This window comes from Chenopodium album, chromosome 8 (genome assembly GCF_948465745.1).
Source record: "Chenopodium album chromosome 8, dcCheAlbu1.1, whole genome shotgun sequence".
Taxonomy (NCBI): Eukaryota; Viridiplantae; Streptophyta; class Magnoliopsida; order Caryophyllales; family Amaranthaceae; genus Chenopodium; species Chenopodium album.
In genome coordinates, this window is record NC_137841.1 from 76,662,124 (window position 1) to 76,681,191 (window position 19,068).

At 36.1% G+C, this 19,068-nt stretch overlaps 1 protein-coding gene, 1 long non-coding RNA gene and 3 other non-coding genes across 6 annotated transcripts; all 5 read right to left on the reverse strand.

The window, feature by feature from the left end:
• Positions 1 to 200: 200 nt before the first annotated feature.
• TRNAS-UGA (transfer RNA serine (anticodon UGA)) lies at positions 201 to 282 on the reverse strand. Its single transcript has one exon. It is a non-coding gene; the product is annotated as a tRNA-Ser (tRNA).
• A 759-nt stretch (positions 283 to 1,041) lies between these two features.
• On the reverse strand, positions 1,042 to 1,256 carry LOC145557222 (small nucleolar RNA U3). The gene has a single exon (XR_014092271.1). It is a non-coding gene; the product is annotated as a small nucleolar RNA U3 (small nucleolar RNA).
• A 262-nt stretch (positions 1,257 to 1,518) lies between these two features.
• On the reverse strand, positions 1,519 to 1,600 carry TRNAS-UGA (transfer RNA serine (anticodon UGA)). Its single transcript has one exon. It is a non-coding gene; the product is annotated as a tRNA-Ser (tRNA).
• Positions 1,601 to 2,729: 1,129 nt separating this feature from the next.
• On the reverse strand, positions 2,730 to 16,423 carry LOC145556811 (8-amino-7-oxononanoate synthase-like). 2 transcript variants are annotated; one of them, XM_081618460.1, is made up of 11 exons: positions 16,087 to 16,423; positions 15,356 to 15,505; positions 15,161 to 15,264; positions 5,205 to 5,443; positions 5,066 to 5,107; positions 4,897 to 4,984; positions 4,656 to 4,789; positions 3,846 to 3,934; positions 3,297 to 3,447; positions 3,159 to 3,227; positions 2,730 to 3,032 (listed from the first exon to the last, which is right to left on the reverse strand). In XM_081618460.1, exons 1-11 carry the CDS (start codon positions 16,310 to 16,312, stop codon positions 2,906 to 2,908), a joined length of 1,419 nt encoding a protein of 472 aa, XP_081474586.1. In that variant the 5' UTR covers positions 16,313 to 16,423; the 3' UTR covers positions 2,730 to 2,905. The 2 variants fall into 2 exon arrangements, with proteins under 2 accessions (XP_081474586.1, XP_081474587.1); XM_081618461.1 differs by having other exon boundaries at positions 15,161 to 15,268; positions 15,366 to 15,505; positions 16,087 to 16,420.
• A 677-nt stretch (positions 16,424 to 17,100) lies between these two features.
• LOC145556812 (uncharacterized) lies at positions 17,101 to 18,356 on the reverse strand. The gene is made up of 2 exons (XR_014091924.1): positions 18,087 to 18,356; positions 17,101 to 17,766 (listed from the first exon to the last, which is right to left on the reverse strand). It is a non-coding gene; the product is annotated as an uncharacterized LOC145556812 (long non-coding RNA).
• Between the last annotated feature and the right edge of the window lie 712 nt (positions 18,357 to 19,068).

The window sequence follows — 19,068 nt, forward strand, 5'->3', positions numbered from 1 at the left end:
GAAAGGCAATTGACAATAATACGGTTATACATGCACATGTTTACTTCTAAGAAATTTGACAAATCCATGCCTTAAACTTTAGTTTAAGACTGAATTTGTTGAATCTAGTCTTCTTTAATAGCTCTCTCATATTCAACTATCAAAAGTGTCAATTACGTCCAAAGTAATAGAATTTAAAAAAAAAATTAAAAAGCGAAAATCGTCAACAGCAGGGTTCGAACCTGCGCGGGCGAAGCCCAACAGATTTCAAGTCTGTCTCCTTAACCACTCGGACATATTGACTAATCTGTCAACTGATTAAGATATAAAATATTTATACCAAGTACAAACAGGATCATTAACTAATACGTATGTAGTAGTCAAAGACTCAAAGTCAAACCATTACACAAAATTAAGTTATAATCATTGACGTAATGACTAGTGAATGACATTTTTGGAAGATTAAGAATTTGAGCTCTAATGTACACATCTGTGAAGATTCATGGACTAAGTTAAATAGTTCATCGCATAGATCCATAGACAAAGTTAAATAGTTGTTCATCGCGTTACACACTCAAGTTTGTGACCTAAGGAACATCTATTACATTTCAGATCTGTTCGTCACATTTCACCATTTTACATTTATAGTGAATGCCACAATGTTAAAATGGTCTGAAGTGGCGTAGCAGTCCTAGCAGACTGTATGTAGTAAGTGATGGTAACCTGATTGCTAGTCTGCTACCTGTATACGAGCACTTGGGAGAATTGAACTCGCCTATAGAACAGATCAGCAGGTTGAACTAAAATGTATGCCTTGCAACTTTGCAAGTGCATATATACCATAATATGCTACGAGCCTATGACGTATATAAGTGACCGATGTGGGACTTAAAATTTCTCACTAATACAAATTATACAATAGTAGATACTCCTAATAAAAATTCATATGAATTGAATCTTCAAGACTATAACTCAGGCAAATTATAAGTTCAAGAAGCTTAGCTCAGTAAGTCGAAGTCATGTTTATCAACTGCTAATTTTCTATGAAACAAAAAAGAAGGGAGTCTGTCAGACAACCGTGTGATCATCCCAAGCTCACAGAGGAGCTGGGGAACGATCATCTACGGCACCAGTGGTCCGAGAACCAAAGGTAGCTGTTAATCACGCTCTGACCACACGGTCATAGTTCATCCACCAGACTTGGTTTTCTGTCTCCTTAGAACTCAAGGATACAGAGGTACGATCCTATAGAACAGATCCTGTTCAAGTAAGGTCGTGCTCAGTATTGTACAGATTATGGACTATAAACCTGCAGTTTTTTCTCCAAATGGTCGATGTGGGACTTTTACTTCTTTATTATTTGGATTGTTGGACTCACATGGGTACACCGACTGCACGAACCATCCTTTGGAATCATGTTTCCTACTTTTTTGGATATTAAAAGGTGCCAACTTCTAACACAATTAGTTCATATGTATTGGGTTTAAATAAGAATCTTAAACTAAAGTTTAATTTTAAAAGGAAAAAAAAAAAAAATAACGTCGACAGCAGGGTTCGAACCTGCGCGGGCGAAGCCCAACAGATTTCAAGTCTGTCTCCTTAACCACTCGGACATATCGACATCACTTGCCTTACTATGTGGTTAATTAATATTTATATTATTCAAATGGTGTCCTGTTAATGAAAAATACAGTAACCACTCTTATAGGAATCTAATATAGAGTACTAATTCTTTTTTTTTTTTTTGGGTAAGGAGAAGGTCCATTTTAGAAGGGGGGATTTAAGGGAAATTCTTCTTAGAATAAGCTTGGCGAGATTCGACCTATGTCCTCACACTTGAAAGTCAAAGAACTAGCCAACTACTCTAGTCTTCTATCTCATATGGAGTACTAATTCTTATTATCATATACGGACTGAAGAAGACGGCGTATAATTATAAGACTCCTGAATCATGTACTATTTTGCTGGAACAATTTCTCTTAATTAAAGAATTTTACTCTTTATGAAACTTTTGTAAAGCACATCTATTTCACAATTGAAGGTATGCATGCTCTTTTTCTTTTTGCATGCTATTAATTAAGATCTATAGTTATTTACTCATACGATTGAAGAAGACTTATGGAAAATGGATAGATATCGTATTTGGTGCGATGTATTTGGAGGAGAAAGGAGAGAAAGAGTCAAGAGTACTATTTCTCATGTTTGCATATGAATTATGAAATGGGCAAAGGGATATGAGGGATCCCTCTTCCTCTCGCCCCTTCTTCGTCTTGTCTCCTTGAGGACCTTGACCCATCCCTCACAATGTGCTACAGAGGAGTTGCCTTCAGTAGCTGACGGAATATCTGTGAGGCTATAGGCTATGATTATATGACAAGGTTTATGCAAACTCCCCTCGCATTGTGATGTAAAGGAGTTGCCTTGAGTTGCTGAGTGAATTCCTATGATTAAGATCATGCAAACTTTAAAAAATTAAAGACAGTTGAAACTGGGATCCAAAGAAGAGTGTGTGTAACAGAAAAAAAATATGGCATACATCATGAAATGCCACCTTTGATGTACAGAAAACTACCTATCTGTGCCAGACTTCCGATGCACAGAAAACTACCTATCTGTGTCAGACTGTGTTAGAGACGAGATGTCAAAAACCGTCGGACTGTTGGGGGATCAAACACTGGATTTGTGGAGTATCAGATTATATAGCATACCTTGATAAATTCACAGTTTTACAAATTGACTAAGGTATTAAATTGTTGTGAACCATGTCACATTACTCCCTTGATGAATTCTGTCAAAGAATATCAAACAAAGTTGTCTGTCAAAGAATATCAAGGACCAAATCTAGCCTGACCTAAGTTCTAGTATAAATAGTACAACTGTAATTAAGTAGAACCAAAAAGATACTAGCTTATAAAAAAAATGAATTCTAGAGCTTAGCCAGTAATTCAGGAGTCTCAACATGTACATCTTGGAAGTTTACACAATTAGACAATGCTACAGCAAGCATCTTTATATCCTTCCTTGTATGTGCAGCGCTCAAAGTTATTCTCAGTCTACAAATAAAGAACACAACATATGGTTAAGCTAACTAAAACAGAAAAAATGACCCCAGCATGGCAGCATATCTGTATATCGAATGGAAGGAAGAAACTAAAGGGCGGAAGAGAAAACTGAAAAACCTGCAAGAGTTAGGAGGGACTGTTGGTGGTCTAATTGCAGTAACATGAAATCCAGATTTCAGCATATACCTGCAGGATGACAAGGCTTAAGTAAAGTCAAGAACTGCTTGTAAAATAGAAAGGCAAAGGAGTACTTACCGACTGGCTAGCAAGGAATTCTCTTCACTTCCCACTATAATTGAGACAATGTGACTTGTAATGGGGATTCCAGTGAGGTCTCGGAAGTCTTGCACCCGTTCTTGGATTGCTTTTCTACGCCAGGCTTCTTTCTCAGCAACAAAAGTAGCAGCTGGTATGTAGTGTCATTAGAATGCTTGTCACTGTGGTGAGAATGCTATGCATTTATATATATATATACAGCATATACCGACATATGTGTACTCACATTGCAATACCTTGAAATTACTCTCTTATCCTACGTACTAACAAGCTAGCATCTTCCAAGAATCAAGATCCACTCACCCACTTTTTTTCTCTAGTTTTTCTCTCCTTATCTCCATGCAAAACGTACAAGTTGTTGAAGGAGCAGAGCTGTGGAGAAAGTATAACACAAGTCCACAACCCCTCCCCACCCCACACCCACCCCCCGCACCCCGCTTTAATTAAACTAATGCTATAAACTTCTCTTATGACTAGGAAATGCTTCATACAACAAGTTGGCCAGATAGAAAAGATTAGTCACTTTACCATGGGCAGCAGCAGCCATTGGTATCGGCATAGCAGTAGAAAATATAAAAGGACGACCCCTGGACATAATAAGTTGTTTCCACCTTTTACTGCCATTAAAAATTTAATGAAATGTGTAAGTAATTTCTAAAAATGCAATGGACAACAAACAGGAAAATCAAAAAAGACAACAGTACGACTACGAGAATATGCCAAGTGGTATTCCCCCCCCCCCCCCCCCCTCTCACCCACCCACATACAAAAAAAAAAATAATAATAATAATACTCATGACTGCTGAATGAATATGTACACTAATTCCTTTAAAGACAAAGCTTTTGACTGCCAATGAGAAGCATCAACTTGCAGAAATATGAAAAAAGTTCCTTCAGAATCAGCAGGTTTTCCATTTTTCTAACTTGGCATACCAAGCAATAGTCTCCTACTGGCCTAAACTACGTACTTTGCTGCTCAAGACCTTCAATTATCTTGCTATACTAGAGGCAATACACCCACCCAACAACTCTAATGGAAAAGGATGCTTGATGTACCCATGAAATACAATAAGGAAAAAAAATTATGCATATTTATCAGAATACCTAGATACTTGTAACGAATCTTAACATTTTAAAAGTGGTAGTAGCAACATATGGTTTTTGGCAAGGATATGGTACAAATCAAAGTATACCTCCCTTTATCATGCTAACTGCAAAACATACACTGGATGGTGGTTCTAGTGCTTATCTAGAAGTGAAGAGACATATTCACTGACTTGACTTGCTACAATGTGACGACAAAAGTAGCAAAACAAATCCTTTGTTTAAAGTTGATACCTGCATGCTATGAAACCTCCGGTGCAACCTGCGGCCTTACTTAATGTGCCAATACATATATCAACATCACTTTCACAATCAAACTGTTGAGCCACTCCCCCACCATCTTTACCACAAGTAAATGTTCCATGAGCCTGAATTTACATAATTACAACAGAGTAATGAAGAAAAAAATTTAGGCATCATTCATTGTATATATATTTCCCGGACGCTATTGCATAAACAAATAGGGAGCACTTACATCATCAATAACCAACAAAAATTTATGCTTCTTCCGAAGTGTTACAAGCTCATTCATAGGTGCAAAGTCTCCATCCATACTAAATAAGCTGTCATTACAACATCACCAATTATGAAAAAGTTATGTAACTAAAGAACAAAGTAAATAGGGGACAACATGTAGGACTGACCTATCCGTCACAACCACCTTCTTAGAAATTGTACAATCTAATCTGAGAGACAATATTCAGGAAGTCAAATTATAGAAGTCACGCACAGATTTGTAGTTGCAAGTCTACTTGTCTATAAATAGGATTGAAAAGGACATACAGAAGTGCATCAAGATGGGACATGTCACAATGTTGGTAGACAAAAGTCTCTATACAATTTAGGCGTTCACCAAGTCGGAGACCATCAATGATTGATGCATGATTAAGGGCATCAGAGAAGACGGCAACTTTTTCAGTTCTATGAGGTATTTTGCCAGAAGCCAAGAGAGAGGCAATGCTTCCTGCTGCAACCATGAAGGCCATATTCGCAGCAAAACCAGTAGGGCAAAGAAGACAATCCTGCGTCATATAGTTATCATGAAGAATATTAGTCTCTGCCCTCTCTGTCTCAAATATCTTTTATCATACAGATAGCAAAACCATTGTGCCTAAAGTGGTCTGAATTGGAGCTGTCAAAAGTTGACCCGACCCGAATTACCGATTCAAACCCGATTATTCACCGACCCATCTGAACCCGAAAAAATGATCACCCAAACCCGACATGACCTGAAACCAACCCTAGACCCGAGTTGACCCGAGTATGTGAGACCCGAACCCGAACATGAACTCACTTGGAGATGACCCAACCCGAATGTAACCCGTAAATTATTGACCTGAAACGAACACGACTTGAACCGAAATTGAACCAAACCCGTTTTAACCCGTCAAAACCCGAATTAACCCGACTTGTTATTAACCTGACCCGTTCCTAACCCGAACCGAATTTAACCTAACTTGTTACAAACCCGACCCGAAATCAACCCGACTTGCTATTAACCTGACCCAAATTCAACCCGACTTGTTATTGAATCGACCCGAATTTTACCAAACCTATTACTTACCCGACCAAAAAATTCAACCCGATGTGTTACTAACCCGACACGAAATTAACACGACTTGTTATTGACCCGACCTAAATTCAACCCAAATAGTTCCCGAACCGATTTCAAATCACCTTAAATGCAATTTAGACCACCTTAATATTGTTCAAAGCATTTTGTCTATGGAGACCAAGTCGTTCCAAGCCAGCAAAAGAAAGGAGAATCATCCTCATATTTAAGAGTTATATATAGTATATATTTGTTGTATGGTCAAAGGAGATAATTATCTTCCTAAATTATAAACTATACATCCCTAGTATATTGCCATATATATTATAGTCAAAGGAAATAATTAGCTTGATAAAAATGATAATTATATATTTATAGTTAGTTGAACACGAATAAGACGTGACTTGAAAATGACCCGACCTGATTGTAACCTGCAAATTTTTGACTTGAACATAACCCGACTTGAATCCGAGAATAACCCGACCTGATTATAACCGCAAATTATTGACTTGAACCGAACCCGACTCAAATTCGAGAATGACCCGACCTGATTCTAACCCGCAAATTATTGACTTGAGTCGAACCCGACTCGAACCCGAGAATTACCCTAACCCGTTATAACCCGAATTAAACCCGACCTATCGTTCAGCTGACCCGAATGTAACCTGACCTGTTATTAACCCGACATAAACTCGACCCAAACCCGATAAGAAGTATGACCCGACGTGACCCGACTATAGCATGACCCAACCTAAACCCAACCCGCATAGGTTATGGAGTTAATCCGAATTGACCCGACCTGAGTTGACCAGACCCATTCTTACTGACCCAAACCCGACCCATTTACCCGAATTGAAAATTCTACTCTGAAACCTTCAAAATTTCTCAAAAAACGTGGATATTAGCCTTCAATTTTGGAATTTTTTGGCTTTTTTCTCGCCCGGAAATAAAAATTGCCAAGATGTGTACCATGGTCACTAATATCCTCCGGGAGTCCAATTGGATGGGTGGAACCATCCAATTTGTCTTTAAACGACCAAGTTATCAGTTTACAACTTGCACTGATTTCATTAACTTAAGCTTACCATGAACATTAATGATAACATATAATGATCATATATGGATCCCAACGACATAATATGACCCCGAGATGTATCCCCTAAAATCTCAATGCTTTTCGAAACCCGGCCTCGAAATATTCGAAATTTCTCAAAAAGCGTGGATATTAGCCTTCAATTTTGGAATTTTTTGACTTCTTTTTTACCCGGATATAAAAATTGCCGAAATGTTTACCGTGCTCTCAAATATCCTCCGGGAGTCCAATTGGTTGGGTGGAACCATCCAATTTGCCTTTAAACGACCAATTTACCGGTTTACAACTTACACCAATTTCATTAATCAAGCCTACCACGAACATTTATGACAACAAATAATGATCATATATGGTTCCAAACAACATTATATGACCCCGAGATGTATTACCTATAATATCAAGACTTTTCGACACCGAACCCCGAAAACTCCAAAATTTCTCAAAAAACGTGGATAATAGCCTTCAATCTTTGAATTTTTTGACTTATTTTCGCGTGGAAAGAAAAATTGCCAAAATGTTTACCATGGTCTCTAGTACCCTAGGGAAGTTGAATTGGGTGGTGGAGCCATCCAATTTGCCTTTAAACGGCCAATTTACCGATTTACAACTTGCATCGATTTCATTAACTCTAGCCTAGCACGAACATTTATGACAACATATAATGATCATTTATGGTTTCAAACGGCATTATATGACCCAGAGATGTGTCCCGTAAAATCTCAAGGATTTTCGACAACGGACTTCGAAACCTCCAAAATTTCTTAAAAGCGTGGATATTAGCCTTAAATTTTGAATTTTTTTTTTTTTTCGCCTGTAAATAAAAATTACCGAAATGTTTATTATGGTCCTTAATACAATCCGGGGGTTCAATTAGGTGGGTGGAACCATCCAATTTGCCTTTAAATGGTGAAGTTACCGATTTATAACTTGTACCGACTTCATTACCTCAATCCTACCACGAACATTTATAACAACATATAATGATCATTTATGGTTTAAAACAGTATTATATGACCCCGAGAAGTATACTTTAAAATCTCAAGCCTTTTCAACAATTGGCCCCGAAACCTAAAAAATTTCTCAAAAGCATGGATATTAGCCAATGCATAATGATCATATAGCCTTCAATTTTGAAATTTTTTTACTTTTTTTTCACCCAAAAATTAAACTTGCCGAAATGTTTACCATGGTCCCTAATACTGTCCAGGAGTCCCATCGAGTGGGTGAAAACATCCAATTTGCCTTTAAACGACCAATTTATAGGTTTACAAATTGCACCGATTTCATTAACTCAAATCTACCACGAACATTTATAACAACAAATAATGATCATACATGGTTCCAAACGGCATCATAATACCTCGAGATGTATCCCCTAAAAATTTCAACACTTTACGACAACGGGCCCCGAAACCTCCAAAATTTCATATAAAGCGTGGATATTAGTCTTCAATTTTGGAATTTTTTGGCTTTTTTTTTCGCCTAGAAATAAAAATTGCCGAATTGTTTTTTACGGTCCCTAATACCCTCCGGGAGTCCAATTGGGTTGGTGGAACCATCCAATTTGCCTTTAAACGGTCAATTTAATTACTGGTTTACAACTTCAAGGATTTCATTAACTCAAGCCTACCACGAACATTTATGATAACATATAATGATCATATATGGATCCAAACGGCATAATACGACCCCGAGATGTATCCCCTAAAATCTCAATGCTTTTCGAAACCGGGCCCCGAAACATTCGAAATTTCTCAAAAAGCGTGGATATTAGCCTTCAATTTTGGAATTTTTTCACTTCTTTTTCACCCGTATATAAAAATTGCCGAAATGTTTACCGTGGTCTCAAATACCCTCCGAGAGTCCAATTGGTAGGTGAAACCATCCAATATGCCTTTAAACGACCAATTTACCAGTTTACAACTTACACCAATTTCATTAATTCAAGCCTACCACGAGCATTTATGACAACAAATAATAATCATATATGGTTCCAAACAACATTATATGACCCCGAGATGTATTACCTATAATATCAAGACTTTTCGACACCGGGCCCCGAAGACTCCATAATTTCTCAAAAAGCGTGGAAACAAAAAATGCCGAAATGTTTACCACGGTCTCTAGTACCCTCCGGAAGTTGAATTGGGTGGTGGAGCCATCCAATTTGCCTCTAAAAGGCCAATTTACCGATTTACAACTTGCACCGATTTCATTAACTCTAGCCTAACACGAACATTTATGACAACATATAATGATCATTTATGGTTCCAAACGGCATTATATAACCTCGAGGTGTATCCCCTGAAATCTCATTTCTTCTTGACACAAGGCCCCGAAACCTTTGAAATTTCTAAAAAAAACATGGATATTAACCTTCAATTTTGGATTTTTTTGACTTTTTTTCGCCCGAAAATAAAAATTTCCGAAATGTTTACCATGGTCCCTTATATCCTCCGGGAGTCCAATTGGGTGTGTGAAACCATCCAAGTTGCTTTTAAATGGCAAATTTACCGGTTTACAACTTGCACCGATTTCATTAACTCAAGTCTACCACTAACATCTATGACAACATGTAATGATCATATATGGTTTCAAACGGCATTATATGACCCCCAAATGTACTCCTTAAATTCTCAAGACTTTGTGACATCGGGCCCCAAAACCTCCAAAATTTATCAAAAAGCGTGGACATTAGCCTTTTATTTTTGGAATTTTTTACTTTTTTTCGCCTGAAAATAAAAATTGTCGAAATGTTTACTATGGTCCCTAATACCCTCCGATAGTTCAATTGGGTGGGTGGAACCATCCAATTTGCCTTTAAATGGTGAAGTTACCGATTTACAACTTGTACCGATTTCATTAACTCAATCCTACCATGAACATTTATGACAACATATAATGATCATTTATAGTTTAAAACTGTATTATATGACCCCGAGAAATATACTTTAAAATCTTAAGCCTTTTCGAGACCGGGCCCCAAAACCTAAAAAATTTCTCAAAAATCGTGGATATTAGCCTTCAAATTTGGAATTTTTTTACATTTTTTCACTCAAAAATAAAAATTGTCGAAATGTTTACTACGGTTCCTAATATCCTCCTATAGTTCAATTAGGTTGGTGGAACCATCCAACTTATATTTAAACGACCAATTTACCGATTTACAACTTGCACTTATTTCATTAACTCAAGCCTACCATGAACATTTATGACAACATATAATGGTCATTTATGGTTTCAAACGTTATTATATGACCGCGAGATGTATCCCCTAATTCTTAAGGCTTTTCGGCACCAGGTCCCGAAACCTCCAAAATTACTAAAAAAAGTGGATATTTGCCTTTAATTTTGGAATTTTTTGACTTATTTTCGCCCGGAAATAAAAAATTTCCGAATTGTTAACCATGGTCCCTAATACCCTGCGGGCGTCCAATTGGGTGAGTGGAACTATCCAATTTGCATTTGAACGACCAATTTACCAGTTTACAACTTACATTGATTTCATTAACTCAAGTCTACCACGAACATTTATGACAACATATAATGATCAAATATGGTTCTAAATGGCATTATATTACCCCGAGATGTATTCCCTAGAATTTCAATAATTTTTTACACTGGGCCCCGAAACCTCCAATATTTCGCATAATGCGTGGATATTAGACTTCAAATTTGGAATTTTTTTTATTTTATTCGCCCGAAAATAAAAATTGTCGTAATGTTTACAATGATCCCTAATATCCTACGGGAGTACACCTAGCTCGATGGAACCATCCAATTTTCCTATAAATAGTTGATTTACTAGTTTACCACTTGCATCGATTTCATTAACTCAAGCCCACCACGTACATTTATGATAACAAATAATGATCATATATGGTTCCAAATGACATTATATGACCCTAAAATATATTCCCTAAGATTTCAAGACTTTTTGACACCGGACCCGAAACCTCCAAAATTTCTTAAAAAGCATGGATATTAGACTTCAATTTTGAAATTTTTTAACTTTTTTAAGCCCGAAAACAAAAATTGCCCAAATGTTTATCATGGTCACTAATACACTTCGGGAATCCAATTGGGTGGGTGGAACCATCAAATTCGCCATTAAACGGCCAATTTACCGATTTACAACTTGCACAAATTTCATTAACTCAAGCCTAACACGAACATTTATGACAACATATAATGATCATATATAGTTCCAAACGGCATTATATGACCCCGAGATGTATTCCTTGAAATCTCAAGGTTTTTTGACACCGTACCTAACCTCAAAATTTTCTCAAAAAGCATGGAAATAAGCCTTAAATTTTGGAATTTTTTGACTTTTTTCACTCGGAAATTAAAATTGCTGAAATTTTTACCATGGTCCGTAATACCCTTTGAGAGTCCGATTGGGTGGTTGTATCCATCCAATTTGCCTTTAAACGGCCAATTTACTGGTTTACAATTTACACCGATTTCATTAAATTAAGCCTACCACGAACATTTATGACAACATATAATGATCATAAATGGTTCCAAACGGCATTATATGACCCTGAGATGTATCCCATAGAATTTCAAGACTTTTCGACACCGGGCCCCGAAGCCTCCAAAGTTTCTAAAAAAGTGTGGATATTAGTCTTGATTCTTGGAATTTTTTAACTTTTTTTCGCCTGAAAATAAAAATTTCCGAAATGTTTACCATGGTCCCTTATATCCTCCGAGAGTCCAATTGGGTGTGTGGAACCATCCAAGTTGCTTTTAAATGACAAATTTACCGGTTTACAACTTACATCGATTTCATTAACTCAAGCCTACCACTAACATTCTATGACAACATGTAATGATAATATATGGTTTCAAACGACGTTATATCACCCCCAAATGTATTCCTTAAATTCTCAAGACTTTGCGACATCGGGCCCCAAAACCTTCAAAATTTATCAAAAAGCGTGGACATTAGCCTTTAATTTTTTTGAATTTTTTACTTTTTTTCGCCTGAAAATAAAAATTGTCGAAATGTTTACTATGGTTCCTAATACCCTCCGGTAGTTCAACTGGGTGGGTGGAACCATCCAATTTGCCTTGATGTGGCCAATTTACCAATTTACAACTTGCACTGATTTCATTAACTTAAGCCTACCACGAACATTTATAACAACAAATAGTGATCATATATGGTTCTTAACGACATTATATGACCCAGAGATGTATTCCCTAGAATCTCAAGGTTTTTCGATACCGGGCCCGAAACCTACGAAATTTCTCAAAAAGCGTGGATATTAACCTTTAATATTGGAATCTTTAGACTTTTTTCGCCCAAAAATAATAATTGTCGAAATGTTTACCATGGTCCCTAATACCCTTCGGCAGTCCAATTTGGTGGGTGGAATCATCCAATTTGCCTTTAAACGGCCTATTTATAAGTTTATAACGTGCACTGATTTCATCGGCTCAAGCCTATCACGAAAATTAATGACAAAAAATAATGATCATATATGGTTCCAAACGGCATTAAATGACCCCGAGACGTATTTCCTAGAATTTCAAGACTTTTCGACTCCGGACACCGAATCCTCCAAAATTTCTCAAAAAGCGTGGATATTAGGCTTCAATTTTGAAATTTTTTTACTTTTTTTTCACCCAAATATAAAAATTGCCGAAATGTTTACCATGGTCCCTAATACCGTCCATGAGTCCCATTGAGTGGGTGGAAACATCCAATTTGCCTTTAAACGACCAATTTATCGGTTTACAACTTGCACCGATTTCATTAACTCAAGTCTACCACGAACATTTATGACAACAAATAATGATCATATATGGTTCCAAATGGCATAATAATACCTCGAGATGTATCCCCTAAAAATTTTCAACACTTTTCGACAGCAGGCCCCGAAACCTCCAAAATTTCACAAAAAGCATGGATATTAGTCTTCAATTTTGGAATTTTTCGACTTTTTTTTCGCCCGGAAATAAAAATTGCCGAAATGTTTTTCACGGTCCCTAATACCCTCCGGGAGTCCAATTGGGTTGGTGGAACCATCAAATTTGCCTTTAAACGGCCAATTTAATTACTGGTTTACAACTTGCACGGATTTCATTAACTCAAGCTTACCACGAACATTTATGATAACATATAAAGATCATATATGGTTCCAAACGGCATTATATGACCTCAAGATGTATCCCCTAAAATATTAATACTTTTCTACACTGGGCCCCTAAACCTCCAAAATTTCTCCAAAAACGTGGATATTAGCCTTTAATTTTGAAATTTTTTGATTATTTTTTCGCTCGGAAATAAAAATTGACGAAATGTTTATCATGGTCCTTAATACCCTGCGAGAGTTCAATTGGGTGGGTGGAACCATCCAATTTTCCTTTAAACGACCAATTTACAACTTGCACCGATTTCATTAATTCAAGCCTACCACGAACATTTATGAAAACAAATAATGATCAATATGGTTCCAAACGGCATTATATGACCCCAAGATGTATCCCATAGAATTTCAAGACTTTTCGACACCGGGCCCCGAAGCCTCCAAAGTTTCTCAAAAAGTGTGGATATTAGTCTTCCATCTTGGAATTTTTTGACTTTTTTTCGCCCGAAAATAAAAATTTTCGAAATGTTTACCATGGTCCCTAATACCCCCCGGGAGTCCAATTGGGTTTGTGGAACCATCCAATTTGCTTTTAAATGGCAAATTTACCGGTTTACAACGACCTATTTAATTAACTTGCACTGAACCCGACTTGAATAGAAATTAACCCAAACCCGTTTTAACCTGTCAAAACCCGAATTTAACCCTACTTTTTACTAACCTGACCTGAATTCAATCCGACTTGTTCTTAACCCGACCCGATTTTAACCCTACCTGTTACAAACCCGACCCGAAATCAACCTGACTTGTTATTGACTTAAATTGAATTCAATCTGACTTGTTATTGAATCGACCCGAATTTTACCATACCTATTACTTACTCGACCAAAAAATTCAACCCGATGTGTTACTAACCCGACTCGAAATTAACACGATCTGTTATTGACCCGACCTAAATTCAACCCAAATAATTCCTCACCTGATTTCAAATCACCTTAAATGTAATTTAGATCACCTTATTATTGTTGATCAAAGCATTTTGTCTAGGGAGACCAAGTCGGTCAACGCTTGCAAAAGAAAGGGTCATCATCCTCAAATTTAAGAGTTAAAATAGTATATATTTGTTGTATGGTCAAAGGAGATAAGTATCTTCCTAAATTATAGACTATAGTTCCCAAGTATATTGCCATATATATTATAGTCAAAGGAAATAATTAGCTTGATAAAAATGATAATTATCTATTTATAGTTAGTTGAACACAAATATGACGTGACTTGGAAATGACCCGACCTGATTGTAACCTGCAAATTTTTGACTTGAACATAACCCGACTTGAATCCGAGAATGACCTGATTTGGAAATGACCCAACCTGATTATAACCCCAAATTATTGACATGAACCGAAACCGACTTGAACCCGAGAATGACCTGACTTGAAAATGACCCAACCTGATTATAATCCGCAAATTATTGACTTGAACCGAACCCGACTCAAACCTAAGAATGACCTGACCTGATTCTAACCCGCAAATTTTTTACTTGAACCGAACCCGACTCGAACTCGAGAATTACCCTAACCCGTTATAACCCGTGAAAATCCCAATTAAACCCGACCTATTGTTCACACGTGACCCGACTCAAGCATGACCCAACCCAAACCCAAACTGCATAGGTTATGGAATTAATCTGAATTGACCCGACCTGAGTTGACCCGACCCACTCTTACCCGACCCAAACCTGACCTGTTTACCTGAATTGACAGCTCTAGTCTGAATGTCTGATTATCTACCCTAACACCTATAGTTCATGTTCAATGGTCAACTATAAGCAATTGAATAAACCTAGCATCCTTAAAACTAGTATTGACACATAAAAGGCAGAACTTTGAGTACATCACTGTTAGGGTTTGGTATTAGTAAGTCCCATAGACCCATAACACAACTAAGATAATTGACTAGACAAAAACGCTAATAGTGGTTTATGAACAAAACAAACCTCTTTCTTCTTCAACTTTGCTAAACTTGCCTCCAAATGCCCATGATAATCTGTATAACCGCATATCAATGCAGAGCCTCTTGGACCCATCCCGTGCTCTTGGGCTGCCTAGCACAAGCAGTCCAAATCACCTCTAATGTCAAAATTTTTGCACTGTGCTTTCTTAGAAAGAATCACACATGTATAGATAACAACCAAAAATCACCTTAGCAGCAGCCATTCTAACTGTGGGATGTGCACTTAAGCCCAAGTAATCATTTCCAGAGAACAGCAGTAGCTTCCTGCCACTGCAAGAATACGATTCTCCTTCATTGGCCTCTTCACCTTTAGGCACTTCAATTGATCCTAAGCAATTCAGCAACAATAATACAACTCAATAAGGTTTTAGTCTAGCTGTTAACCTGTAACACCGAGGTTTACATTTATCATATATTCATATTCCAGGTTTCAATCCCCTATCGACCCCTCCCTCAATTGATATATACAGCTATTCCTCTCAACGAAAAAACACAGACAGTTCCAACTCCAAGGTCCCTCCTTTTCAGAACTACAAAGTCTTTTGAAAGAAAAATAGCTCCCTCAAATGCAATCCTCAATCCTACGACATTTAAGCTCACTGAATTCAATTTTTAAAACCCATTTATGCAAGCATTCTCTAATCATTTTCAAAATCACATTAATCTTAGATACACATAGAAATCAGCTTCCAAAGTAACGCAGATTATCAGATTATGCAATTCATCCAATCCAATATACACAATGTACAATGTGTTCAATTTAAATTACCAAATTGCTCAATTAATTTCAACATTTAGCAGAAAATAAAAGGAAAAAAAAAACAACCAAAATATGAAATACCCATAAAAATTAGAACAGCAAATAAGCTACAAACTCAAAAGACAATGAAAAGGGAAGAGGGAAAATACCACAACTAGGATTATCATTGAGCCAATTGCGAAAAGTAGACTCAGAAATCATGACTTCTACAGAGGAACGATCCCATTGACGCAAATTGTCGAACACTTGGTATGCATGCCCATCAAAAAAGGATGAATTGTTGGAGACATTGATGGGTCTAAGGGAACGTAACAATTTCAGAGATTCTAACTTGGAAAGCGCTTCTTCAACCCCATCATCCCAATTTACGCTCATCTTATCTCTCTAAGTTTTCTTGAAGGTTTGCTCCAATGGCGGGCGTTATTTCCAAAATTTATTGGGGTTCTACCGAGTTCTGTACTTTCTGGTAGATGGGTAGTTACTAGTTAGACGCTACACGGCTACAGTACTGTATTACTTTGGTAAAGTCAAACAATCAAGGAGTCAAAGGAGAGATAAAGTTAACCTCAAAAAAACATAAATTGATTTGCATATTTCGTTTGCCAACAAAGAAGATATGCTAGAGGCCTAGAGCTTTTTTTTTTTCATTCATCTAACTTGCAATGAGACCTAGCACCCTAGCCATACAAAGTACAAACAACTTTGTAGCGGCCTTCTTTACAAAATCTACTCGTATCTAATTTCTAATCAAAGTATATCGATCTAGAATAAAAAGTATTCAGTTTTATTTTTTATTTTTTTTGAATAGTTTTTGTTCGTTTAGAGAGTTATAAGAAACCGTGCAAACATGTATTGTAATTTGTAAATGCTCTCAAATGTAACCCATAAGCACTCCAGACCATCGAGCTCAATTACTATATTATATGTACTTGTTATATATATATATATATATATATACGATTATACGAAGTATATCTGTATGAGTAACCAACTTATTATTTCACTCTAACTAATAAGTGTTAGTTATTTAGAATTTTTAAAAAATGTAACTAAGTGGAGAATAGATTTATCTGGTTTTCATTATGTGCAAGCAGCAAGCTCTTTACCAAATGATCAACTAATATGTCGATATGCAACAAAGTTCATATCCACTAACTCAAATTAAAAGAAAAAGGAAAGGAAAGTACATTCATGGATGAACGTTTACATCACCTACAACAAAAGTACAAACACGAGTAGAATTGAAACTCACAAACGAGTATCAATAATCATTAAATACAAGGAAGAGAAATCTAATTACCTAAGCCTAAACATACATTTTATTTTTTTTGGATAATTAGAAGACCTATCATCGGAAGAAAGGATCCAAAAAAGTCGAGCTTGGTGAGATCCCTAACCTCACGAGTCACGCATGGTAGTCGGTGAGCTAGCCAACTGCACTAGCCTTCTATTTTCTTAAAAACAATGTACATATATTAGCTTAACAACATATGACCATAATATCTAAGAACATGCAACTTGAGAAGAAAGTAGCTTGAACTGAAGTGGTGAGCTAGAAGCATAGGTAAACTTCACAGAAGTATATGGATAAATTGGCTCTCCATTTTTCACCACTCCTTTACCCTTTTCCATCTTCAAAATTGGGGGATCAACAGCTTCTTTCAGGGTTCGAATCCCGGTACAAGCAATTTTGATGTTTGATTGAGAGCAGTAACAATTATTGGTGATTGTCACTTTCCATACTGGCCTATTACTATTATTATTCTTCACAAACTTATTCACCTTGGTTTGGTTTAAGCGCATATCCTTCAATGAGCACTGCCCCATACCTGTAAAAGCGCAAAACCAAAATAACAAATAATGTTACTTCTAACAAATTATAACAACCAATGTCGTACAAGATATGATCTCATGCCTATATTATTGCCACTTTAAAATGTACTAAAATTAGTTGACATCCACCACCAAACGTTCATAATATAACACGAACTTAACTTGTACTCCATATAGTTGTAAGTACCATTCCATTAATATTCAAGCAACTTAATCGAAAATGTATGCACGACAAATTACATAACAATTGCAACATAAATATACATGCATTATTGTGCAATTAAAAATGCATATAAATTCCATTAATTAAACATACCTTGGACCAACAGGCTGAAAATTATAACAATGAAGAGGAAATTAATTTTTTCTTCCATATTTTTTTTTCTTTTCCTTTGTTTCTGATGAATGGAAAATATAACTTGGAACTTATAGATGTAAAAAAAGATGGACAAAAAATTAATGAGAATTTATTGAAACAAACAATAAGTGGACCTCCTAAGACTAATGCTTTAATTCAAAAGTTTTTTACAGGTACACTTGTCTATTGATCCTTGATTCCCAAAAGAAAAAGGAGGATAGATTTTAATTGTGAGGGGTACTCATAGACTAATTGCCAAAAATCAAGGACAATGGATGAATCTAGAGCATTTCAAAAATTATTGGAATTTACTGTTCTTCTTTTGGAAACTTAGGTTGAATTTGGAGTGAGTGTTGTTGGCAATCGGTTATTGGCGGTTAATTGTCGACTGTTTTACTTGATTGGTTATGGCTTTGTGTTGCCTATTTTGACAATGTGCTTATAAATTCCGCTATTACATGCAATAAACACTCGAATAAAGTTATATCTTGAGAAGCATTATGAAAAAAAAGAGGTGATATTAAACCTATATAATATCAATTTGTGATCAAATGTCGTCTTGCACTTCTAATTTATAAAAAATAAAAAGGTCTTTCAAATATTCCTAGTAAATATTAGGATAATTTCAAGGATTTATTGTTTCTCTAAATCGAGTAAATGATTAAATGGTTATATTTGTTTTATTTTACACGATTTAAACATTATATACATTACAAAGTACTTAATTGCTTTTAAGCTTTAATTACAGAGTAATTTTAATCTTGATTATGAATTTATGAATAAGAAAAGCTAATACGGAGTAAATTGTTATTCATAAAATTTTAAATATTCAAATTATTACCAACCAAATAAGGATATCAATTGAATATTTGAATTGACATCAATTCATAAACTCAGTAAACTTTTTTTTTTTAATCAAAATTTCTAGTTAGTTCATAGT